The sequence below is a fragment of the Muscardinus avellanarius genome, assembly GCF_963383645.1.
Source record: "Muscardinus avellanarius genome assembly, chromosome: 22".
NCBI lineage: Eukaryota > Metazoa > Chordata > Mammalia > Rodentia > Gliridae > Muscardinus > Muscardinus avellanarius.
In genome coordinates, this window is record NC_137808.1 from 10,377,402 (window position 1) to 10,404,422 (window position 27,021).

The window sequence follows — 27,021 nt, forward strand, 5'->3', positions numbered from 1 at the left end:
AATCCCTTCCCACTGTTGTGGGTCCTGGATGGATGAATTCTCTCCATCTGCAAGAAGGCTGAGCCTGGGACCACAAGCAGGTGTGGCTTTCTATGGGTGGCCCCAGGCCTCCAGTTTGCTCTGCCCTCCTCTGAGCACCCTGATGTGGTGCTGGGGATTGAACCCAGAGGTATCCTACCTCTGAGCTGCACTCCCAGCTCCGTCCCTCCCTCCCTCCCTTTCTTTCTTTCTCTTTTGCAGTCCTGGGGGTGGAACCCAGGGGCATTCGAACTCCGAGCTACACCTCCTGCCCCACTCTTTATTCTTTATTTTGAAACTGGGTCTCACTGAGTTGCAGAGGGCCTCACTAAGTAGCTGAGGCTGTCCGCGAACCGCGATCCTCCTGTCTCAGCCTCCCGAATGCTAGGATGACAAGCGTGCACCACCATATCCAGCTCCTATTTCAGTTTTTATTTTGAAACAGGGTCTCACTGAGTTGCTGAGGGCCTTGCTAAGTGGCTGAGGCTGGCCTCCAACCTGCAATTCTCCTGTCTCAGCCTCTCAAGTACCAGGATGGCAGCCACCATGCCTGCCTTCCCCTTTGTCCTTTCCTTGAAACATCTTCAGTGTCTCGAGTTCCTGTTCATTCTTTGTGATGTCTTCTACGGCTCCCACTGTGACTCCCACTCAGAACTACCTGCCTTCCCCGGGGAAGCCTGTGGCCTCTTGGGGTTCTTGCTTTAAACACTATGTGTGTGTGTACATGCATACGCACACGTGTGTGTTACTGGGTACTGAACCTAGGAACATTCTACCTCTGAGCTACACCCTCTATGTTGTTATTTTGAAACCGGGTCTCTCTAATTTGCCGAGGCTGGTTTTGAAGCTGCCGTCCTGTCTCAGCCTCCCATGTACTGGGATTACAGGTGTGTGCCACCACACCAGCTTTAGAAAGGCCTAATCTTGATGGTCTTCTTTGCCTCTGCTGGGTGAAATTCCCGGATGTCCAGAGGCCAAGTCCCCACACTCAGAATTATGGCCTTGGCGGGAGGAAGGCGGTACGCCATAGACCAGAAATGTGCTCAAAGCCACGTGCTTTAGTCAGCCTGGGGGCCTGGGTTGTGCACAGCCTCTGGCTTCTCTGGAAATCCTCCCCGTATGACAGGTGATCATTTTTACATCTCAGGGAACTGAGCGTGCCTCCCCCAATTAAAGCCTGATCCTCTCGTCCCTGGCCACTGTAGCCCGCTCCTTCTGCAGCGCTGCTCGCAACTTCATCTGGAGCTGCCTCCTATAATTCTTAAATAAAACCGCCCCCTCGGCCGACTGTAATTACACATTCCCTTCAGCCTTGCGAGCTTGGCGTCTGCACCTGCTGCTGGGACCCTCTCTGGACACCTGCTCGGTGTTGCCCTGGCCCGCGCACGCGCCAAGGACCAGATGGAGTCATCATCTCCTCCCTCCCTCTGCCAGAAGGCGCCGCCGCCCCGGGGGAGTCCTGGGATTGTAAGACACGTAATTAGCCACGCTCGTGGCCAACGGCGCGATTAGAGGGGTGGCCTCGCGGCTCGGGACAGACGTGTTGCTGTCCTGGGCACACGGGGTCTGACGTCGCCTGTCTTATAAACGCAGCGCCAGGTTGATGCACAGGCCACTCACGTTGATGTGCCCCCTGCCAAGGCCCCGGGCGCGGTGTGGCAGCAGATCTGCTGTCTGCACAAAGGACAGGCGGGGACAACTGTCCACGCACCAGCAGTCCTCTGCCCTGGCCCCAGGTGTGAGCGACACCTCCAGGTTCACCTCTCCTCTGCCAGGAGCCGGGTGTGGCTGTGTCCAACGCAGGCCGCCTCGCAGGCTCCTCCAGGACAGTGCCAGCATCGGGCAAGAGCAGGCTGCAGCTTGTCATCCCAGTGCTTGGGAGGCGGAGACAGGAGGACTTTGGGTTGGAGGCCAGCCTCAGCAACTTACTGAGACCCAGAGCAACTTAGATCTGCTTCATAAACAAGGCTGGGGATGTAGCTCAGAGGTGGAATTGCCCCTGGATTTGATCTTTAGTATGAAAGGAGGGAGGGAGGGAAGGAAGGAAGCAAAAAAGGCGGCTTAGAGGCAAGGAGGCTGCCCTGGAGTCCAGGTGGCCTCTAACCAGTCGCTTGGCTCGTGCCGGGGACGCCCCCATCCCCAGGCACTCGGGGAGCACACTTGGGCTCCGCTGACCAGGGCCTGGAGGATGAGCTCGTACAACCTGGATGCGCCAGTTTGGTTCTTTGGAAGGCAGAAGCCAAGCTAGGATTAGAAGTGCAGGTCTCTGAAGAGAAAAGGCGAGGGTGAGGATGAGGAGGGCCAGGCCTCAGAGCAGGAGACCTGCCCGGGGTGCTGGGAGAAGGGGGCGCAGGAGGTTGGGTAGGGAGAGCCCCCGAGAGTGGTGGGACGCCGCCCCTCACCGAGCTCCTCTGCAGGGACTTCATGGGGTCTTGCACGTGCCAGGCAAACGCAGCCACACTGAGCCTGGCCGCCGCCCGCAGCCCGTCTTGGAGGCAGAGCTGAGCCGGGCACTCCAGCGACCCCGTGGGTTGGGGATAGGGGAGCAGACACTTACCAGTGACCTTCCTGGTTTTGTCCTCCATCCCTGCTTTGCCTTCAGCTCCTGGCGTGAAGAGGGAGACATCCGGCACACAGTTCGTGGCCAAGCAGTGACCCGACCCAGCAGAGTGACCCGAGGCTTGCTGCGGAGGCTGGGACGCAGACAGTCTCAGACAGTCTTGTCCCACAGATGTCTCCAAGAAATAGAGCTTTCCGAGGGACAAGAGGTTGCCAAAAATGTTGCCAAGAAGCAGGGGCTGCAGGCGGCCCTCCGGGGACACTTGAGATGTCCAATTGGAATGAATCATTGAGGATGGCAGAACAGAGACACCCCCAAACAAGGGCTTTGGTCACTCTATCAAGTGGCTGGCTGAGCTGCTCCTGAAACCCATCCTACTACCAGACTTTGGGGTTCTCAAACAAATACATTCCTTTTTTTTTTTTTAAGTAATACTGAGGATCAAACCCAGGGGCATTCTACCTCTAAGCTATACCCCCCAGCTTTAAAAAAAAATTTTTTTTAAACAGGGTCTCACTAAATTGCTGAGAGCATTGCTAAATTGCAAAGGCTCGTCTTGAACCTGCTATCCTCCTGTCTCAACTTCCTAAGGACTGGGATTACAGGTGGATGCCACCATGCCTGACTCATTTGCTGTTTCAACATTGGGTTTTCTATCACAGCGGTCCCCCTTTATCCTCCAGGGTGTCTGAAACTGTGGATAGTATGGGCCCTATAGATACTATGATGTTTTTACTGCACACACATACTGATGATAAAGTTTAGTTTATAAGTTAGGTGCAGCAAGAGATAAACAATAGCCAGGGATGATGGTGCATACTTGTAATTCCAGCACTAGGGAGGCTGAGACAAGAGGATCACAGGTTTGAGACAAGACACAGACTTAGCCAGGCCCTCTGCTACTTACTGAGACTCTGTTTCAAAATAAACAATAAATGATAGGGCTGGGGGTATAGCTCAGAGGTAGAATGCCTATGGGTTCAATCCCCAGGTCTGCAAAAATAAGTAAATAAATAAATACAACATAAAATAGGGCTTGGAGATAAAATCCCGCTGGGTTTCATCCCCATTAACATGCACAGATTAACAACGACAACTAATAAAAATAGAATGATTGCAATAATCTGCAATAAAAGTTATGTCAACGTAATCTCTCTCTCTGAAAAAAAATCTTACTGTACTGTAGCTCTTGACCACCTCAATGTACGCTTACTTTTTCCTTCTTAAGTCGAGAACTTTCTGCTTCTCACTTGAAGGAAGCACATTATAGTTTCTCTTCACAACATCTGAATTATCTCCATGACTCCTCTTGCCTGTTGGGAAGCAAGGGCAGTTGCTTTTGTTTTTGTTTTGCGGGTCTGGGGATGGAGCCCAGGGGCATTCAACCTCCGAGCTACTTTTATTTTTTAATTGTGAAACAGGATCTCACTAAGTGGCAGAGGGCCTAAGTTGCCGGGGCTGGCCAGGAACCCTTGATCCTCCTGTCTCAGTTTCCCCAGTAGTGGGATTACAAGTGTGCACCACCATGCCCAGCAAGTGGGCGATCTGCACATAAGCAAAGGTCCCAGTAGCTGACTGGGTAACAGGTGCCGGCTGCGTGACCCACAGGCAGGGAGCATATACCCTGGACCAAGGAGTGAATTCTTCCCATTTAGGAATTACTTCTGGAATCATCCAGTTAGTATTTTCAGTCCATGGTTACCTGGGGGCTAGTGAAATGGGGAAAGCAAAAACTGCAGATGAGGGGTGGCTTCTGTACCTGCGGGAAGGCCTCTGCTGTGGGGTTCCCGTATGGAGCATGGATGCCGTGGCCTCTCACCCTGAGGTCCACCTTGTTGGAGCGGAGATGGAGAGGCCAGGGGTTCGCGGGCGAAGTGGGGCTGCACCTCGGAGAGGGGAGAGAAGCAGTGCAAACTCCCCTGCATAGCTCTTTCCCTCTTCTTTTTTTGCTAGGCTGAGTTTGCAAGCCTGATCTGGATGCCTTGTGCTCTGGGCATCTGCCAAGGGCCTGGCCTCTCCTCCTTTCTCAGTTCATGTTTTGATGGCAGAAACTGGACGAACCTGGCTCTTGTCCATTTTGATTCTGCTTCCGTTGTCTGCAGAAGGAACAGGGCATTGGTGCTTTTGTGTGTGTGTGGTACTGGGGACTGAACCCGGGGCATTCCACCTCCGAGCTACTCCTCCAGCCCTATTTTATGTATATTTTTTGAAACAGGGTCTCACGTAGTTGAAGACGGCCTCCTTGAGTTGTTGAAGCTGGCCTCGAGCCTGCAATCCTTCTGTTTCAGCCTCCTGTGTAGCACTGGTTCTTTTAAAGTTTCCCCATGGTTCAAGGGTACAGCCGTAGTCCAGAACTCTCGGCTTAGTACAGCTTTCCAGGCTGGCAGCCCCCACAACCTGCCCCGCAGCCGAATTCAGCCCCAGTCCAGGGAGTCAGGAGACACCTGCAGCTCTCTGCCGTACAACCCCAACAGAGACCAATAAATAAGCAATGAGTTAGCAATAAGCTACATGTTATGAATTATTCTAGGAGTGTAGAGAAGGGAAGTTATTTCCATCCTGGAGGAATGAAGGGTGACCTTCTGTGGAAAGTGGTATCTGAAAAGCCTGGCGCGGTGGTGCACACTTGTAATCCCAGCACTGGGGAAGCTGAAACAGGAGATCGCGGTTCGTGGACAGCCTCAGCTACTTATAAGGTGAGGCCCTTTGCAACTCAGTGAGACCGTTTCAAAATAAATAATAAAAAATAGGGTTGGGCGTGTTTTTGACAGGTAGAATGCCACTGGGTTCCATCTCCAGTGCCACAAAAAAGAAAAGAAAGTGGTATCTGATTAGGGCTAGACCACAGAAAGTGCAATTGGTCGCAGAGCGCCAGGGAACACCTGGGGAACAAACACCCGGACGCAGAGCCTAGGAAAGACGTAGTTACAGGAGTAGTTGGTATGCACACCGGGCAGGGCTGCACAGGGGTCCTGGGTGGCCATCGGACTGTGCTGGGGGGCTCCCGTGCAGGTGGTTAAACAGCTGAAAATGTCAGTATTTGGGCCAGCTGCCCCTGGGTGGGCACGCTCCCTCCAGATACACGCTCCTGCCAAGCGCAGTGGGAAACGTCAACCTGGAAATGGCTTGGCCGCCGAGGACCCGGAACGCGCTCCCGGCGCATGCGCAGTGTGAGCGGCCCGTCCCCCTGCCCAAGTGCGCGGGCGTCCATCGCGCGTCCATCCTTCCCCCCTCGCTTATCTCCTCCTGACTTCGGAGAGCAGTCTTCCTTATCTCGGAAACAAATGGCCTCCTTGGAGAGCTGAAAACAGCCAAGTCGTTTATCTGCCTGACATGTGTCTCCCGGTTTGTTTTCTTCAGCCCCGAGACAAGAATTGTGTCAACTGCGGGATGGAGGTGCCCTGGGTCGCCGGAGAGGCATGAATCAATTTCCCGGCTACATTTATCACTCGCTGCCGTAAATCAGGTCTGATCAATGCTTCCTTCATTGGCTACGGGCTGGCACGATAGACGACCGGCTCAGCAAACAGGCGGGAAAAGCATCCATCCCAGAGAAAACTTCCTTGGGGCTTTAGATGCGACAATGGTAGGAAGACGTTTGTGTCTTCCTTTTTTTGGTCTTTGTGGTTGAATCCAGGGGCATCCTATCTCTGAGCTATACTCCCAGCCCTTTTTATTTACCTTTTGAAACAAGGTCTCACTGGTTTGCTGAGGGCCTCTCTTAAGTTGCGGAGGCTGTCCTTGAACCTGCAATCCTCTGGTTTCAGCCTCCCAAGAACTGGGATTACCTGGAGAATACAAGTGACATGCAGGGACTTCCATGACAGTTTTATTGAGGAAGATTTCTCTATCTTTAAACACTTTATAATATACTCTGGTGAGTTAGTGTATTTGTAGGGGTTTATTTCTTCTTTTTTAAATGGCATTAGGGGTTGAACCCAGGGACATTCTACCTTTGAGCTACACACCAAGCCCTATTTTATTTCTTTTTAAAAAGTTTGAGACATGACCTTGCTAAGTTGTGGAGGGTCTCAGTACTTGCTGAGGCTGTCCTTGAACCTGCAATCTGCCTAAGCCCCTCAAGGGCTGGGTTTATGGGTACATTACCAGGCTTACTCCTATATTAAGTCATTTCTTTTAGAGGGGTCTGCTTTATCACTATTAATTATTCAAGTCAATTTCCAGTAGGGACATAAAAACAAAATCTCTTTACAACACAAAAGACATGCCTACGTCTCTCTCTCTACTGGGATTAAACCTAGAGGCACTGTAACTCCGGGCTATCTGCCCTGCCCTGTGTTTATTTTTTTTATATGGAAACAGGGTCTCACAAAGTTGCTGAGAGTGTTATTGAGTTGCTGAGGCTGGCCTCCAATCAATGTTCCTCCAGTCTCAGCCTCCCATGTACTGAGACTGCAGGCCTGTACCACCACACCTGGCTTCTTTGTTTTTTAAAAAAATTTTATATTCTCTGGGCTAAGAAAATTTGATCTTCACTCTCCTTTCCCCAATTGTTGGGACCAGAATTTGATCCAGGTGACCACACTAGATGTTTTTTCATTAGCAGGTGTGAAAACCGCCCCCCAGCTGTCAACCAATTTGGTATGTGGTAGGGAGCAGGCCTGACACACTGGTAAATTAATCTTGTGCCAGTGAAAAATGATACCAGCTTAGTTACAGCACCTAAAACCAACCGTGCCCACAGCGAGGCGCCGTGTTACTCTCCAGGGATAACGGGAGAGACAGGACAGAGAAAAACTGGTCTGTGTTAAAGCAAGCCTCGAGGATGAGGCCAGGCTGTGATTCACTGATACAATGAATATTTCTAGCCAATCTGCTGAACTGTGCAAACGTTTGCCGCCAGCCTGCGTCTCTGAAGCCCTTAGCAGGGCTGGCTCATTCCACGGTGCTCGCTTCCCTGGTGACCTGTCATCAGGTAGCTAAATCGGGCCCTGCTCAGCTCTGGGAAGTTAGACAATAACAATGAACGCTCACATTGTTTGACTGCTTTGCGGTGTCTGCAGGGTTCTGAACTTGAAGTCTCACGCTCCGTAGGATGAGCGCTGAAGAACCGCCACACGTTGCAGGACCGTGTTTTGTCAGCGATGGGTGGCATGGACAAAGGTGTCCCCTGAGAGAGACAACACTGCCCAGTGACATGTTTTTTCTAAACCTAGCCCTAGTCCTTAGGCGACTCATGTCTGTAGTTTGTTCCACCCACCCACCCATCCACCCATCCATTTATTTTTGGTGCTAGGGATTGAACCCAGGGGCATTCTACCTCTGAGCTAAACCCCCAACTCTATTATACTTTTTTATTTTGAAACAGGGTCTTGTTAAATTGGCCACTAACCTGCTGAGGTTCGCCTCGAACCTGCGGTCCTCCTATCTTGGCCTCCCAAGTACCGGGATAACAGGTGTGTGCCACCATACCTGGCTTCCATTTTTGAGAGAAGAGAAGGGTTTGGAGTTGGGTATATGCCCTTGTGACCTGGTCCCATGTGGGCTGAGGCTTTGGAACTCAGTTCTGCCTTGTCAGCCTCGAGGCCTCGTCCTCCCCATGGATCTGTGACCAGGCAGTCATAACCTCTCTTCTCTGCTCTGCCCCTCTTCCAACATCTCTTTCTCCCATCATCTAGAGTCCTTGGGAATCTTGTAGAGTTATAGGTGATCCCTACAGTTGCCTGGAAGGTTGTACAGTTACAAACAAACAAACACACACTAAGTGCAGTGGCACACACCTGTAATCCAAGTACTCGGGAGGCTAAGACAACAGTAGAATTGCAGGTTTGAGGACAGCCTCAGCAAGAGAGTGAATCTCTCAGCAACCTAGAGAGACTGTTTAAAAAAAAAATTAAAAGGGTTAGGGGCATAGCGCAGAGGTAGAATGCCCCTGGGTTAACTCCCTGGTATCACAAAAATAAAAGGTAACACCTTTGGTATGCTCTGGGTTACAGATGTAGAGTGGTATAGTGTTCTTAAACGCCCAAAGACTGGGTAAGGTGAGATAACAAAGCTTTAGCCTCTGGGAACAAAGCCGGGGTAAGAGAAAGGCGGGGCTCAGAGCCTGAGACTAAGGGGCCCTGCTCACGCAGGAGAGCCAGTCAGTCACCTCTGACTGGGAGGGTGTCCAGGGAGGAGCCTGTGTGCTCCTTCTTGGAGGGAGGGAGGTTTCCCAGAAAAGCCTCAGTCAGGTAGATCCAGTCAAGATCCCTAAGGCCAGGCCAGGCATGGTAGTGCACACCTGTCTCCCAGGACTTGGGAGACAGAGATAGGAAGATCATGGGTTTGAGGCCAGCTTTAGCAACTTGGCAAGACCCTGAGCATCTTAGTAAGCCACTGTTTCCAAATAAAAAATAAAGAGAGCTGGGCGTGTAGCTCAGAGGGTAGAAAGCCCCTAGGTTTAGTCTTTAGTACTACCAAGAAAAAAAAAAATTCTAAGAACAGAAATTGACAAAGGGGATAAAATCTCCAAGGCTTTAAACTTTTAGAGAAGAGGGGATGGTTTGATTTTGGCGTAGCAAATGGAGTAACGGATAATGCTCTTTCAAACTGCGCTACGGGGGAGAAATGCATTTTCAACAGTCATGGGGATGGTGACGCTCTCGGGGGACCCTGAGAAAAGTCTCCAGCACATTCTGACCAGGTTCCTGTGCTCAGGAGTTAACATGCGCGTCCAGTGGCGCAGTCACCCCAGCTAGAGTGTTAACACAGACTGCAGTTTATGCCTGAAACAGAAATCCTCGCAGTCCATCTAAAACCCAAGTAGAAAGGGATCGTGCCCTTTCTTAGAATAAAAAACATGACCGAGATGAGCGTGCATCAGATTTCTCTTGGTTTCTTCCCCCAAGCAAACTGGCTTGTCCACCTGTTCATGCCTTGGTCACATATTGACAGGCGCCGAGAACATGGCAGTTAGAGCTGGGCGTGGTGGCGCACGCTTGTCATCCCAGCATTCGGGAGGCTGAGACCTGGAAGATCGCGGTGTGCGGACAGCCTCAGCTACTTAGCAAGGCCCTCTGCAACTCAGTGAGACCCAGTTTCAAAAATAAAGAATAAAAGCCGGGCATGGTAGCGCACGCTTGTAATCCCTCCGCTTGGGAGGCTGAGACAGGAGGATCGCACAGGTTCGAAGCTAGCCTCAGCTACTTAGTGAGGCTCTCAGCAACTTAGTGAGACCCTGTTTCCAAATAAACTATAAAATAGGTCTGGGAGTATAGCCCAGAGGTAGAAAGCCTCTGGGTTCCACCTCCAGTACCCCCCCCAAAAAAAAAAGAATAAAAAATAGGGCAGGGGGTGTAGCTCGGAGGTTAAATGCCCCTGGGTTCCATCCCCAGACCCGCAAAAAAAAAAAAAAAAAAAAAAAAAAAAAAAAAAAAAAAGATGGCAGTGACCAGTGGTGGGGTCAGGTGCGCCCGGCCGCACCTCCCTGCTGGCTCACCACGCTTCCAGGTGAGATGCGGCGACAGGGACCAGTGCTGCTCTCCAGCCCGGCAAAACCGAAGACTGATACCAGGAACAAAACAGGACGCGGTGGTCTGCAGGGCGCCGACCGTCAGGAGAAAGGAGGCTGGGACTGTGGGAGCAAGCACAGCAAGGGAACCTTAGGCCGGGCCCACCTGCTGCCCAGAAAGACTTTCCAGGCTGAGGAGGGGAAACTGAGGCAGCGGCCACTGGAGCCCAAGGGACAGAACTGAGGACTAGCAACACCAAGCAGCTCAGGCTCCAGAGGGGGTCTGGAGTGGGTTGGGGGGCTCCTCTAGTATCCAAGAGTGCAGTAGGACAGGACCCACCGAGAGAATGAGGAGGTCAGTGAGGTGGCGCATGTTTGCAATCCCAGTACTCGGGAGGCTCAGACAGGAGGATTGGAGATTGGAGGCCAGCCTCAGTGATTTAGGCCCTCCACAACTCAGCAAGACCATTTCCAAATTAAAAACAAAACAAAACAAAACAAACATAGGGCCGGGCATGGTGGCGCATGCTTGTAATCCCCACACTTGGGAAGCAGAGACAGGAGGACCGTGCAGGTTTGAAGCCAGCCCGTTTCCAAATAAAAAGATAAAATAGGTCTGGGAGTGTAGCCCAGAGTTAGAAGGGTTACATCCCCAGTACCACCAATAAATAAAAAATAAATAGGGCTGGGGGTGTAGTTCAGAGATAGAATCTCCCTAGGACCAATTCTTAATACTAAAAATAAATAAATACATAAATAAATAAGAAAGAAATAAAGAGCTGGGCGTGGTAGTGCACCCTTGTAATCCCAGTACTTGGAAAGCTGAGACAGGAGGATCACAGGTTCGTAGCCAGCCTCAGCTACTTAGTGAGGCCCTCTGCAACTTAGTAAGACCCTGTTTCAAAATAAAGAATAAAATATAAGGCTGAAAGTGTAACTCGGAAGCAGAATACTCCTGGGTTCAATCCCCAGTATAGAAAAAAAAAATGATGATGATTTGAATAGATACTTCAAAAAGATGTATAGAAAACAAATTAGCACATGAGAAGATGATAGATACCATAAACCTTGGGAAAATACAAATGAATATGAGACCTCTTAGGATGATAAAAACTAAAAGATCAGCCAGGCTGGTGGCACAGCCCTGTAATCCCAGTACCTGGAAGGCTGAGACAGGAGGGTCCCAGCTTCAAGGCTGGTCTTGGAAACTTAGCAAGACCTGCCTCAAAGTAGAAATAAAATAGGGTTGGGGTATGGTTCAGAGGTCGAAGAATCCCTAGTACCAAAAAACAAACAAATAAACACCTAACAACTCTGAGCCATTGTGGGTGAGATATAATATGGCACAGCCACAAGGAAAGCGGTTCCACAGCTCGTGAGAACGTGAGGTGTATGCATACTTGCCATCCGGCTCAGCCATCCCACCTTCAGGTATTTATGTACAAAACCCAGAGTGCATTTCCCCATGAAGGCTTGGATGTGAATGTGTGCAACAGCTTTATTTGTGTCCAAGACCAGAAATAGGTCTCAGTGAGGGCACAGACAAATCTATCTAATGAAATAGCAGTCAGCAGAGAAAAGAAGGTACTCTCAAGACTCGTGACACACGCCACCACGTGGACCAGTCTCAAAACAGTTGCAGAGTAGAATAAGCCAGGCCCCCAAAAGGGTACATATTGCATATAGAGTTTACATATAGTTTCTATAAAACTCTAGGAAATGCAAGCTACTGTCTAGATCTGTGGCTGCCTGGGGAGGGGACTGTCTGGCAGGGACCAGGTCAAGGGGTACCGGGGACACCTGGGACGACAGTGAGCTTATTACCTTGCTACTGCTGATGGCGTCCTGGCGTCTCCATGGGTCAACACTCACCACGCAATACACTTGAGCTAGGAACACGTGGCTGTAAGTCCAGGCCCACCTCAGTGAAGCTAAAACAAAAGTGTCAACTTATCCTGCTACATTCTGACATTCTGGAGTGCTGGCAAGGCAACTGTTACTTTCATCTTTAAACATTAGCTACACTTTGGTCAAACTCTTTTCAAACTTTATTTCTCAGGATGCAACAGAGAAACCAAAAGCTATAAAAATGAACTCACTTAAAAACAATGTTTTAAGACAGGCGTGGTGGCCCACGCTTGTAATCCCAGCATTCTGGAGGCTGAGACTGGAAGATCCTGGTTTGTGGCCAGCCTCAGCTACTTAGTGAGGCCCTTTGCAACTCAGTGAGACCCTGTTTCAAAATAAAAATTAAAAAAAAAAAAAAAAATAGGGCAGGAGGTGTACCTCGGAGGTTGAATGCCCCTGGTTCCATCCCCAGACCCGCAAACAAACAAACAACAAACAAACAATGTATATACAAAGGAAAAAAAAAAGCACAAAGCAGAGAGGGAAATTCTAATTCAGCCCATTGGACCTAATTCCCTTCGTCCCTTGGCACTGCTGGCGTCGTGTTGCCATGGCTCCCAGTGGCGCTGTCCTCAGGTGGAGAAATCTGAAGCGTGGACCTCAGCGGTCCCTCGAGCTCCTCTATCAGAGGCCGGTGCCCTCCAGCAGCCTGGGAAGAGGCCAGCAGCCCGCCTGGGCCCACTTCAGATGGAGGGGCCACCTCAGATGGCTCGCTGCCCGTGTATTTGCACGCCCCCCCATCGTCCTCCAGCAGGGCGCTGCTCGCTCCCAGAAAGGGGCCTCTCAGGAAAGCCCCTGGAGCAGAACAACTCTCTCTGAGGTCCTCCAGCTCGGCTGCTGAGTCTGCAGTGTCTGATGACGAAGTGCTGTCTGATCCTGAGTCCTCGGAGTCACTCGGCTCAGGACTGGAGTGTGGTGTGTCCCGGGTGGAGACTGAACGCTCGGTTTTTCCAGAACTTTCTTCTTCCTGGACCAAAAGGGCTGCTGCTTCCAGCTCTTCCAGCTCCAATCCCAGCTGGGCCTTGGTAAGGGAGACTTCTTTTAAGGCTTCTACAAGAGCTGCCAATTTTTTAGACCTTGAAAATGATTTTAAGAAGAAATAGTGGAAATATATATTAACTGGCCTGCAGACTATAGGATACCAAAATAACAAATAATAAAAAAACCCACACTTCCACGTGGCACACCAGGATAAATCCTTGAATGGATCAAAGATATCTATGTAGAAAACAAAGCTATTAAAACATTAGGAGGAGACTTCCAGGAAGATAGTGACTGAGAAAAGCAGTGTTTATGAGTCCTGCTAAAATTTGATCTCTATTGCCACAAAATCAGCTTTTCATAGCCAGAAAACACCATCAGCAGAAAAATAAAAAATGTAAACACAAGGGACAGAGAAAAAAAAGACTATAAGAACAACCAGAGACCAGAAATCAAGCCCGTAATGCAGCAGCGGAGATGCGCTGGCACCATCTTCCCTCACAGCACCAGGCTCCATAGAGGAAAGGTAAAAAAGGAGCTGAAGTGAGCAGCTGCGGATCATTCATGTGTAATTCAGTAGTTCTTTCAGCGCAAAGAACGTCTAAAACTTCCAGTGGCCAAGCTCATCACACCTTCCAGGGACTCAGAACGGAGCTCAAAATCAGAAAAGAAATACGCCAGCCTCATGGCTGAGGGCGTGGCAGCGGCGCCAAATTGCCAGCAGTGACAGTGAGTTCACTGTGCACAATAACCGTGAGTGAAATTGAGGCCCCTAAAGGAGAAATCTCTGTACTGCACTCCCAGGGACTTGTGCAGCTTTGAAAATCTCCTTGGGTCTGAGATTGTGCAGTCCAACCCAATGAATGAGTAGCGGTGGCAGAGATACCACACCCTAGTCGCAGCTCCCCTTGGGAAAACACCCAGCTTGGCACCCCCCACGGTCTCATGCAGCCTTGATTATCTTCCTGGGTCTGAGACTTTGCGATACAACCCAGTAAAGGAGTAATGGCGGTTGAGATTACCGCAGACTCAAGATACAGAGCACCCTAAGTGAAGTCATAGTGACCCAGGGAAGGCACAAACTTCTTAAATCATGGGAAAGAGGATCAACAATAGAGTAATGAATGCCCACAACCCCATATTATCAGAACCTGATCACACAGAAATTCAGAGATCTCCAGAAGATCAAATCAGAAATATAACTGTAGAAATAATACAGGACCTTCGAAAAGAATTTAGGGAGAGTCTAAAAGAAATAAAGGATGCAATCATTGAGTTAAAGACCTCAATTCAAAGTATAAACAACTGATTAGACCACATGGAGAATAGAATCTTGTTCCTAGAAGATGATCAATACAAAAACGAACGCATAGTTTATAACTTAGAAAAAAATCAGACAGCAGGATTCTGACATCGAAGAAATATGGGCCCATTTTAAGAGAGCTAACCTAAGAATAATCGGAATAGAGGAGAGAAAAGAAGGTGAAACCAAAGGGATCAACAATATCTTCAAAGAAATAATAGCAGAAAAATTTCCAAACATAGAGCAAGAGGTCGATACACAGGTCCAGAAAACTTATAGAACTCCCTTTAGACAGGATCAGAGAATAGGATCCCCATGCCACATAATTGTCAAAATGACCAATGTGGAAGCCAAGCAGAGTATCTTAAAGGCAACAAAAACAAAAGGCCAAGTGACTTTCAGAGGCAAACCAATTAGAATCACTGCAGACTTCCCAAACCAAGTCATGAAAGCCAAAGGGTTTGGAGTAACATATTCCAAACTCTGAAAGAAAACAACTTCCCGCCCCAAATTTCCTACCCAGCAAAACTATCTATCAAATTAGATGGGGAAATAAGAAGCTTCCATGACAAACAGAAGCTGAAGGAATTAATGTCTTCAAAACCAGCGCTAGAGAAAATACTCAAAGAGATTAACTACAAAGAAGAAATAGGTAATACACACCATAACCAAAGAAACAAGATCTCCCATCCAGCAGACAACTAAGAAAAGAAGAATATATTCATGTGTTTATTGGTTAAAATCTTTGGAGATTCATTATTTACTTTAGTCTTTTACCTATTTCTAAATTGTATTGTTTGCTTTTATTGTTGTTAATTTTTAGGATTTCTATTTGGAATATTAATACACCTTCAAATAGAGCATTTAGAAATATTTTATCCCATTCTATCAGTAACTTTTAACTCTGTTTACATTGTCTTTGGATGTACAATTTTTTTTTTAGGAAGTTTGTTTATTCTTTTGTTGCCTGTGCCTTTGAAATCATATCCAAGAAATCACTATCAATTTCAATGTTGTAAAGTGTTATGACCCAGGTTTTCTTTTAAAAGTTTATAGCCTTAAGATTTACATTTAGGTCTTTTATATATTTTGAGTTAATATTTGTATATGGTATTAGGTAAGGGTTCAATTTTATTCTTTTTCATGTAATTATTATTTTTAAACAATATTTAGTGAAAATATTATTATTTCCTTCACCAAATTTTCTTGGAAAACTTGTCAAAAATAACTTGACCATATATGGAAGAATTTATTTCTAGGCTTTTTATTTTACTCCAGTGGTTTATATATCTGCCTTTATAACTGTTATACTGTTTCAATTATTATAGCTTTATAAGGTTTGAAATCAGAAAATGTACATCTTCTAGCTTTGTTCTTTTTTGAGATGTTTTTGGGTATTTAGAGTTCATATTTCATGTTAGGATAGATTTTTTCTGAAAAAAAAAATGTATGATAGTTTCAACTTAAAGAAAAAAAAAAGGAAAAAAATCCTCTGGTAAGAAAGAAAGCAAAAAGAAATATTGAAATGTTATATCTAAGTGATCAAAAGTTTGATATCAGACAAATGAATCTGTTATGTGAGATTATCATTGTTAATCTTGGATAAATTGCTATAATATTAGATGTCAGCCACTAAGCCAAGCATGGGAAGGATAGGGAGGGAATGGGGTGGGGTTGGGGAGGGGCTAACTGGGTGATGTGTGCATGTATGTCTACATAAGTTTTTTTTTTATCCCATTGTGATGTATGAATACAGTGCACCAATAAAAAAATAAATAAATAAAACATTGAGGAAACTTAATTTTCTTTCTCTTTCTCCCTCCCTCCCTCCCTCCCTCCCTCCCTCCCTTCCTTCCTCCCTTCCTTCCTTCCTTCCTTCCTTCCTTCCTCCTTCCCTACCTCCCTCCCTTCCTTCCTTGTTGAACCCACAGCATTCCAACTCTAAGCTACACCCCCAGTCTTATTTTTTTAACCTTTTATTTTGGAACATGGTTTCACTAGGTTAATGAGACTCTCAGTACTTGCTGAGCAGGCTGTCCTTGAACCTGCAATCCTCCTATCTCAGCCTCCCGATGACAGGTGTGCACTACCATACCTGGCTAGTGTGAGGCCTTTAAAAAAAGTCTACTGACTTTTTTTGTAGACTAAGAAGACTGTGATGAGATCTGCATGTTCAAGATGGCTACAGGTGATGTTTGCCACACATTTTGGGATGTAGCCGTGGTAAAGAGTTTGGGTACCACTGGTGTATTAGAATTGGTTCTAATCTGCTACTACTTGTGAATTCTAAAATTCACCTCTAATGGTGGTACCATTTCAGAAAGCAGCTTGTTTAAAGTGGTTAGTGCTTTTTCTCTGTCATGTTCAAAAGGCAACTGGCTAGTTTAGACAAAAAAGTTTTGTCATGGCATATTAGCCAGGCACAGATCACAGGTTAGAGGTTTGAGGCTCTCAGCAACTTAGACCCTGTTTCAAAGTGAAAAAATAAAAGGACAAGAGCTGGGGATGCAGCTCTGTGGTAGAGGACCCCTTGGCTCCATCCCCAGTGCAGAAAAAAGAAAGAAAGAAAGAAAGAAAACTACAAAGAAATGGCATTATTATATAACCAAACTTTTACAAATACTTTTATTTATTTTTTATTTTTTTGTGGTACTGGGGGTGGAACCCAGAGGCTTTCTACCTCCGGGAGGGCTATACTCCCAGACCTTTTTAATATTTATTTGGAAACAGGGTCTCACTAAGTTGCTGAAAGCCTCACTAAGTAGCTGAGGCTGGCTTCAAACCCGTGCAATTCTCCTGTCTCAGCCTCCCAAGCGTGGGGATTACCACGCCTGGCTACAAATACATTTAAAAATGAACACATGCTGAATTACTAGCTATAGTTATAGTAGGTCTTTTATATCTAAGTGAGGAATACCTTGCCTGCTAAGAATGTATTTCAGAGTGAAGACACTCAGTGTTTATTTATTTGCGGGTCTGGGGATGGAATCCAGAGGCATCTGACCTCCAAGCTACACCCCCTGCCCAATTTTTTATTTTTTAGTTTGAAACAGGGTCTCACTGAGTTGCAGAGGGCCTCACTAAGTAGCTGAGGCTGTCCGCACACTGCGATCCTCCGGTCTCAGCCTCCCAAATGCTGCGATTCCAAGCGTGCGCCACCACGCCTGGCTAAGACAACACTCAGTATTTAAAAGCGACCTGATTGCCAGGTGTGGTGGTACATGCTTATAATCCCAATACAATTTGAGGCTGAGACAGGAAAAATCACAGGTTCGAGGACAGCCTCAGCAAGTATGGAGATGCTTATCCACCTAGTGAGACTGTATCAAAATAAAAATAAAATATGGCTGAGGGTGTAGCTTGGAGAGAGAATGCCCCTGAGTTCAATCCCCAGCACTATATAAAATAAGTAAATAATAAAAGTGACCTGATAAATCAGGCATGGCAGTGCATGGCAGTACTTGGGAGGCTGAGACAGGAGGATCATAGGTCGAGGTTAGCCTCAGCAAATGAGCCAAGACACTCAGCAACTCAGTGAAATCCTGTTTCAAAATAAAAAGTAGCCTGGCAATCAGACCATACGTGTGTGTGTGTGTGTGTGTGTGTGTGTGTGTGTGTGTGTGTGTGTTTGGGTACTGGGGATGGAACCCAGGGGTATTCTACTACCTCCAAGCTACTCTCCCAGCCCTATATTTTATTCTTTATTTTGAAACAGGGTCTTGCTAAGTTGCAGAGGGCCTAATTAGCTGAAGCTGGCTGTGAACCTGCGAACCTCCTGTCTCAGCCTCCCAAATCCTTGTATTACAAATGTGTGCCACTAAGTCCAGCTCTAATGTTATATTTTAATAAAGTGACAGCCAACATAAGTTTGATTTTTAAAAAAAGTTACTGGAAATTTAATCCTACTACATAACTTTAAAAAGACAAGAAACTAGTCATTCTTTTTCCATTATGAAATAATATCCTATTTCAAGGGTTTTTTTTTTTTCGATTAGAGACTGCTGCCAAGTTACAGTAGGGCCAAGTCCCGTGAGGGCGGTGGCAGCGATTGAGAGGGTGTGCCTCTACCAGCGTAAGCTGACTCCACATTCCTGTTACGTGACATTTGGTCGCTGAGTGTGTGTGTGGGCGGTCCCATGGCTTAATGAAACAGCCGGTAGGAAACGCAACAGCAGCCCTGAAATGCAGAGCGGGCAAGCTGGCAGAATATCCTGTCTCCCATTGCCAAATATGTCTCCAAATATCAATCAACTTTTCAGCACTCCCTGTAGTTGCAGGTCTACTAGAAATCTCCTAGTCAATGCCTGAAGATCTCTTCCAGTCTCTACCTGGGGCCAAACAGCAACTCCTTTTAAAGGGCCTTGCTGAGCCTGGCATGGAGACGCTCTCCTGTAATGCCAGTAATCCGGAGGCTGAGACAGGAGGATCACAGGTTCAAGGCCAGCCTCAGCAACTTAGTGAGGTCCTCCACAACTTAGTGAGACACTGTTTCAAAATAAAGAATAAAAAAATAGGGCTGGGGGGTGTAACTCAAAGGTAAAATGCCTCTGGGTTCAATCTCCAGTACTTGGAAATAAATAAATAAATAAATAAATAAATAAATAAATAAATGGCATAGATCGTAATGCTATTTGTCTATTGAAAATTCAGAACATGTTTCCTATTTTAGGATCCTCTGCTTAAACACATTTTGTTCATTTTTTATTTTTTGGTGGTGCTGGGGATGGAACTCAGGGGTCTTCTACTTCCGGGCTACACTCCCAGACCTATTTTATTTTTTTATTTGGAAACAGGGTCTCTTAAGCCAGCGGAGGCTGGCTTTGAACCTGCGCGATCCTCCTGTCTCAGCCTCCCAAGTGCGGGGATTACAAGTGTGCGCCACCACGCCCGGCTCTAAACACATTTTTAAAAATAGCTGGATTTCAAAGGTAAGGCACTGGCTTTTAATTGAGGTTGCTAGTGAAATTTCTATCTTGCACCTTAGAGTTTCTATGAAAAATAAATACCATCTGATGTACATATAGATGCGTACAGACCTGGATGCTGTTACCTGATAACAGAGAAAGCCAATTCCAGCTCCGTCATTAGCAGAAACATTCAATCCCTTTAAACAAAAACACTAATACTTTAATACAAAGAAGATATATTAAACTCTTAAGAGTTTCTTTTTTTATTTTTGGTACTGGGGATTGAATCCAGGGGCGTTCCACCTCTGACCTACACCCTCAGCTCTTTTTTATTTTTTTTGTTTTGGGAACAGGATCTATTAGACCAGATCGAATTAGCACCAATGGAACCGTGGGTCTCATAAATTTGCCACATTTCCCTCAACAACCTCTGCATTCCAGTAGAACTGCCATCACTGAAATGAGCTTAGCTGTGATCCTGAAAGGAACACAGAACTAGCCGGGCGTGGGGGTGCACGCTTGGAATCCCAGCATTCGGGAGGCTGAGGCCGGAGGATCGCGGTTCGCGGACAGCCTCAGCTATTTAGTGAGGCCCTCTGCAACTCAGTGAGACCCGGTTTCAAAATAAGGAATAAAAAATTGGGCAGGGGGTGTAGCTCGGAGGTCGAATGCCCCTGGGTTCCATCCCCAGACCTGGAAAAAAAAAAAAAAAAAAAAAAAGCCTGGCACAAGGCAAGAAATAAATAATTTTTGAGTGAAACCAAACAGCCAAGTGAAAAACAAAAAGAAAAACAAAAGCATCTCTAAAGGCTATAAAAGGCCGCAGGAAGACAGGAAGCGCAGTCCCAGGGAGCTCTTAGCGCACTTCCCTGTAATCACTCCCTGAAGCTTAATACTGGGGCCTGTCAGACTTGAGCAATTCTGAAAACATTTCCACATTTCATCTATGTGAAAAGGGCAAGCGGTTATTAATGACGGCTGCGTGGATTCAATTAAACTAAGGGAGGTCAACCGACGAGATGGAGGAGGCTCTCCTATAAGCATGGCAGCAGACGGAAAGCGCTGTGGGTTGACCTGTGCCCCTGGCAAAGACGTGCTGACAAGCGAGCCCCTGGAACCCCGGGCGTGTGACCTTGTATAGAAACAGAGGCCTTTGCAGATGTCACCGGGTTAAAGGGCGACACAGTGGATTAGGGTGGCCCTCGTCCAGGGACTTCATAGCGCCTCTCCCAGCGGGAACTGCAGTTGGCAGGGAGTCCCGGTACCTGAGGACCACAGGCAAAGGCCATGGGAGAGTGCTTAGGAAACACGCCCCCTATCACCCATCCACCTCTCTGCCAGCAGCCGCACTCCACGCTCCTGAAATGGCTTCATTACAAGCTCTGCTCCTCCGTCAGGCTTAATGCTCTCACGCCAGCTTGGCAGATTTTGCTTGTTTTTGTTTTTGTGGGCCTGGAGACTGGATCTAGTGGCATTCTATCTCTGAGCTATACCCCAAGCCCTATTATTATTATTATCATTACCACTGTTATTTTTATACTGAGGATTGAGCCCAGGGTCATACTACTTCCGAGATACACCCCTGGACCTATTTTATTTTTTGAAACAGGGTCTCACCCAGTTGATGAGAGTGTCACTACTTGCTGGGGCCATCCTCAAACCTGTGATATTTCTGCCTCAGCCTCCCAAGTACTGGGTACAGGTCTGTGCACCATGCCTGGCTTATTAGTATTATTTTTTTAAATACAGTCTCACTAGATTGCTGAGAGGCTTGCTAAATTGCTGAGGCTGTCATCGAACCTGCAATCCTCCTGTCTCAGCCTCCCAAGTACGGGGATGACAGGCGGGTACTACCGGAGACCAGCATTGTCTGACATTCTCCCCGAGACGTTTGACCTACAGACCAACCTCAGTACTTTCTGAACTAAAGCAAGAATTTCTAAGACTTTTATTTTAGTATCGTTTCTAAGTCTCTACTACTTTCTTTTTTTTTTTTTTTTGTGGGTCTGGGGATGGAACCCAGAGGCATTTGACCTCCGAGCTACACCCCCTGCCCAATTTTTTATTCCTTATTTTGAAACCGGGTCTCACTGAGTTGCAGAGGGCCTCACTAAGTAGCTGAGGCTGTCCGCGAACCGTGATCCTCTGGTCTCAGCCTCCCGAAGGCTGGGATTACAAGCGTGCGCCACCACGCCCGGCTTACTACTTCCTCTTACCTAAGAAAAACCTAAACACGAGCCACTTGTATGAACCTTTACTCAAAGTGAGAAGTTTTATTTAAGCTGTGTGCTGCATGTAAAGCCGATCTTCTCAAAACATAGTTAAAAAGGCACAAGAGTTTCTAAGATCGCTTTCTCCACCTACAACTGCAATTAAATTATAGGCAATTTCAAAAGCAAACATTCCCCCCATCCAGGGAAGAAAAAAGAAAAAAGACAACTAAGTCAAGTTTTCAGGTGCTTCTACATTATTGCTATCATTACAGGGAACAGGGCAGAAACTTTTTTTTTTTTGTCGACCTCAGCTGCTTGGGATTGTTTTGGTGTGATACTCGGCACTTCTATTATTATTTCTCTTAGCAGAAGAGCATGTCTTACCAACACCTTTCTCTTGAAACAATAGTCGATTTAACAACAGTTCAGTTAGTTCCATTGAACAGACACTGGAGCCAGACTTCTTCTGTTCAAATCTGTCCTAGAATTCAAGGCACCACTTTGTCTAGTAAACTCTACCCGCGTGCCCGCTGACACATGCATACATAGAGAGAACAGACTTGAATTTCACATTTCTTATATTTATAAGAAAGCACGAAGGCTGATCATTTGTTTTTCCTAGCACCCCCTCCCACTTCCTTCCTTTTTCTTTTTTGTACTAGAGATTACACCAAAAGGCATTATCCCTCTGAGCCCTATTTTATTTTATTTATTTTGAAACAGGGTCTCACTAAGTTACTGAGGGCCTCATTAAGTTGCTAAGGCTGGCCTTGAACCTCAATCCTCCTGTCTCAGCCTCCCAAGTACAGGAATGACAGGTCTATGCCAGTGCACATGGCTCCTAGCCCTCTTAAGTGAACTCTCGTAACCAGCACTCTTCTTAGCACCCTGGGGCTGTTCATTCTGCAGGTCGTTGTCGCCTCAGATTATGTCACTTAAATTGACTCTCATCAGCCAGATGCTATAACCACTGAAATCCTCAACTGCCTATCTGAAACCCCAGGACCTAGACCTGGACTGGGCTGAGGTTCCAAATTTGGATTTTTAAAAGCATTTGAGGGTGGGCATAGTGGTGCGTGCCTGTAATCCCAGTACCCGGGAGATGAGACAGGAGGGTTGCAGGTTTAAGGCCAGCCTCAGTAACTTGGCGAGACCCTTTCCAAAATAAAAAATAAAAAGGGCTGAAGGACGTAGCTCGAAGGCAGAATGCCCCTGGGTTCAATACTCAGTACAAAACCAAAAGCCAAAAAAAAAAAAAGCTCTTCTTCTATAATTAGGATGGATGGAATGGATGAATTGCGAACACGTCCCAATCAGATCCAAATTACGACCTACAAAAATTACTGTGTACTAAAAATAAGAATGAAAGTGTGACTCAGATATCACTGCACTAAATATAGGAACGCGCAGTAAAAGGACTCAGACTTCCGCAGGCAGAGCCACACCTGTTGGCCAAGGAGCGTCTCCCGGTCCCACCAGAAGGGAAGCCGAAGCCTGCTTCCAGCTGCAGTCCAGAAGATCAGACGCTCCCTGTGCGGGCGAGTGGGCAGCAGGAGTGCTTTCCTGCATCCTGCCCCGTTTAGGGAGCTGGGTGGCTTCTCCCTCCAACCACCCCAGTTCAGAGGCAAAGCCAGCCCTCTGCAGCGGTGCACTTGACAAGAAGCGGGGAATGTGAGCACACAGCTCCTGGTGCCTGGCTCAAAACCACGAGAAACCAGCAGAGATGGGCCGATGGGGAGACATTACACAGGCCGCTGACCCCGCCGCAGGCAGGGAAGAGCTGCCTTTGTGCACGCGCTTTGATTTTCCAGGGCCTGGGCCCAGGAGAGGCAGCCTGACTTTCTTCTCACCTAACATCCACACGGCAAAGTGCATTCAGACAGAGCCTGGAGGAGTATAGACACGCAGAAGAAGGGAAGGAAAGAAACCCACAGGGCACTGGCTGTGACTGCGGTCCTGCTGGGTGGGCACGCAAGCACGCGCCCACCCCGCTTCTCATTCTTTGTCCCTGCTGATTTCTTCTTTGGAGCTACCAACGGGCGAGGCGGCAGCAGCAGTTTTTCCCTTGACATGGACAGGTGGGCTGTCCTCTGTAAGAGCATCCTATCTGCTGCCCAACGGCTGGCCGCAGTGGGCCATTAAACAGGGTTCAAAATGCGCCACTGGTTTGACTGGTGTGCGCCTCCGAATCATTCTGGAACCCAGCTGCAGCTTCCAGAATTCATCCCATCCTGACGTGGTCACTCTTCCACCCAGGTGCCACCTTATGGAGTGCCCAGTGTTGGCTGGGCACGGTGCCAGGTCCTCGCCATCCGGCCGGGCACAAGCACAACATGCCTTTGGCTCGTACGGGCATGGACTGGTAGGCTCAGGCAGGTGCCTCTGACCCAGCATCACAGCGCCTGTCCCTCGGGCCAGGGCCACAAGCCCCGCGGCCTGCAGAGGCAGGCAGGCAGGCAGATGGAGTGGAGTGGGCAGGAGGGGCGGTGACAGAATGGCGCGCACTTGTCCCGCACGCTGTGGACAGCTGGCCCTGGCAACTGCCAGGATCTCCCTCTTTTCAAGAGCAACAGAAAATCTGGACTTTTGCTTGTTAAGTGTTGACAACCAATTTAGGGTTTTTAAAGACTCAGCGCCAAACAGACCCGGGGGTCACTAGCTTGCAAATTCTTATATTTTGCAGACTTATTTCTCTCTCCCCAGTCCCCAAACATATCCTGTACACCCCAACGCAGGCCTGCCTAGTGGGGGACTACTTTATCGCTGCTCCCACACCTGCGTGGCTGTTTTACCTTTGCAGATTTTACCTCGAGTTCTGTCTCTGCCTTCTCCTCCTGAACCCTTCTTTCTGTGCCCGTCAGGCTCCCTCCCACCTTCAACTCTCTGTCCAGGACTCCTACTCGAATCAGCGCTGCACACCAGCCCGATTCCCCTCCTCTGAATCATTACCTTTCCTAGGGCCAACTGTGTCCTTGGTGATGAGGGTGGGCGCACTTAGAAGTCCTCTGCCCTCTGCATATCTTGCCATCCCCCCAACACACTAATTGCTCAGTGAGAGACACCACGTGGGAGATTTTTTTGGCCAAGATAACATGCAGTACTCATTACGTGCTCTAGAAGGCTCTAGAAGATGCCGAGGATTCGCTGCCCACAGCAAGGTGGTGAAGAGCTAAGGAGGCCAGGGTTACTTAGTCGGAGCCATACACTCAGGTTTCCAAGGATGAGCTCCTTGACTATGTCGCCGAGTCTGGCTTCACACCTGTGGTCCTCCTGTCTCCGCCTCTCAAGCGCTGAGATTACAGGCATGCGGCCACCATGCCTGACCTGGAGGATACTTTTTAAAGGCTGGATCAAAAAAAGGGAGTGAGAGGTGCTGATGAAGTTCAGTCTGCCAGAGGAGAGACCAGCATGGGCAGAGCATTGAAAATGTTGGCCCTACAGAAATAACTGAAAGGCAGAAAAGAGTAACCTGGCTGACTCAGAAAGGGTACTACAGTTTCTCTGCAGAGGACAGACATTTAAAGAGAGCTGATCCTGTTCTACGTGGTTCCAGAATAAAAGCTCATGTGAAGAACGTAGATTCCAGACAAACTTAAAGGAGAACTTGAAACACTCTCTGACCTTAGGAGGCGAGGGTCATCTCCACAGTGAGTTGCAGGCCCTGGAGCTGCTCGTGCCAGGGTTAGCAGTCGCAAGGTGGTGGCATGAGAGAGGGAACCAATCCACCAAGTAAAGGGGCACAAAAGAGAAGACTGGCCAGGCACTTCCTTTTGTTTTCTGGTACGGGGGATTGAACCCGGGGGCTTCTACCTCTGAGCTACACCACCAGCCCTATTATATTTTTTTAAATTTTGAAACAGGATCTCACTAAATTGCAGAGGGTCTCATTAAGTTGCTGAAGCTGGCTTTGAACCAGCGATCCTCCTGTCTCAGCCTCCCAAGTACTAGGGTTACAGGCGTGGGCCACCAACAGCTGGCCTGAAAAGGACATTTCAATGCTGTGACTGATACTGGAGGTGACCCTCCCCAAGGAAAGTGATGTCAGTGATAGTTCCAGGTCCTGCAGTGGAGAAAGGACTGCACTGGGCTTGTGAATGAGCTAAAAGAACATTTTATATTCCTGGTAGAGAAAAGAAGAGATTAAAGGAGAAAATTTAAGATTATCTCAAAAGATAAAAAAAGATATACAATAAAATTCTACAACCATTTGGGGATCAAAAACCCTGCAGACTAAGACTAACAGGAACTTCTTGTTAACTTGATAAAAGTTATTATCAACAGAAACATACCGTCAATGTATTTAACGATTAATGCTGGAAGCATTTTCTCAAAAATAAAGAACAAGTTAGGTTTGGGGTAGGGAGAGAGCGCTCACCAAGTGCAGTGTGCACGTATGTCCCTATCACTCTGAACTACAGCATGATGTGCGAATACAGTGCACCAATAAAAGCATTATATATATATAATTAATGAATCATTTTTGTGGTACTGGGGATTGAACCCAGGGGCATTCTACCTCTGAGCTACACCCCCAGCCCTATTTTTTATTCTTTATTTTGAAACAGGGTCCCACTAAGTAGCAGAGGGCCTCACTAAGTAACTAAGGCTAAAATTATTATTATTATTTTTTAAATCTAGAAAAAAAAAAGGCTGAGGGTGTAGTACGGGAGGTAGAATGCCCCTTGGTTCAGTTCCCAATAACACACACACACACACCGTGCGTGAACACACACACACACACACACACACACACACACACACCTAAAAAACAACTGAACTGCATTTTTATGTACTTTTAAACAGATAGCTTGAAAGTGATTTTCCCCCCAAAGTTCCTATTTATAATAGCAACCAAAATACAAGGCAGTAAGTCCAACAAAATACATGTAAGTCTCTTATGAAGACAATTACAGCTGGGCATGGTGGTGCACGCTTGTAATCCCAGCACTTGGGAGGCTGAGACAGGAGGACAGCACAGGTTCGAAGGCAGCCTCAGCTACTTAGTGAGGCTCTCAGCAACTTAGTGAGACCCTGTTTCCAAACAGTATAAAATAGGTCTGGGAGTATAGCCCAGGTAGAAAAGCCCCTGGGTTCCACTCCCAGTAACACACACACACACACACACACACACACACACACACACACACTCACTCACACGAAAGAAAATAAAGAAAATCACAAAATTTTATTGAAAGACATTAAAGAAAACTTATGCATCGTATTATGTTACTGGAGAGACTAAATGTTTTAGTCTCTTTAAACTGATTAATAGATTCAAAGCAATTCCAATCAAAACATTTTTCATGGACTTGACAGGCTGATTCTAAGACATGAAGCCATAGTAATTAAGTAAGTATGGTATTGGCACATGAGAGACAAGTAAATCAGTGGAACTGAATGGCCAACCCAGAAACAGATCCACGCGTACATGTAAACTTGATTTACGGTGGTGCTCGAGGAAAGGCGAGACTATTCAATGAATGGAACTGGGCAAAGGCTATCCATGTGGGGAAAAAACAAACTGGATCCCCTAGCTCATAACATCTAAGAAATCAATTCCAGGTGGACTAAGGACTTAAATGCTAATCACAAAAGGAATACGAATTTTAGAACATGCTATGGGAGAGTATCTTTATGACACCCAAAGCATAAAGACTTTCTTAAGTAAGAACCCAAAG

General features: G+C 47.2%; 1 protein-coding gene across 1 annotated transcript in view; it reads right to left on the reverse strand.

Moving 5' to 3' along the window:
- Positions 1–12,447: 12,447 nt before the first annotated feature.
- The window catches only part of SHQ1 (SHQ1, H/ACA ribonucleoprotein assembly factor), a gene marked incomplete at both ends in the record, with an annotated part of 65,540 nt that continues 50,966 nt past the window's right edge, over positions 12,448–27,021 (reverse strand). Inside the window, one exon of the mRNA XM_080718222.1 lies at positions 12,448–13,015. Coding sequence (XP_080574348.1) covers positions 12,448–13,015 — 568 coding nt within the window. The remainder of the gene's footprint in view (positions 13,016–27,021) is intronic.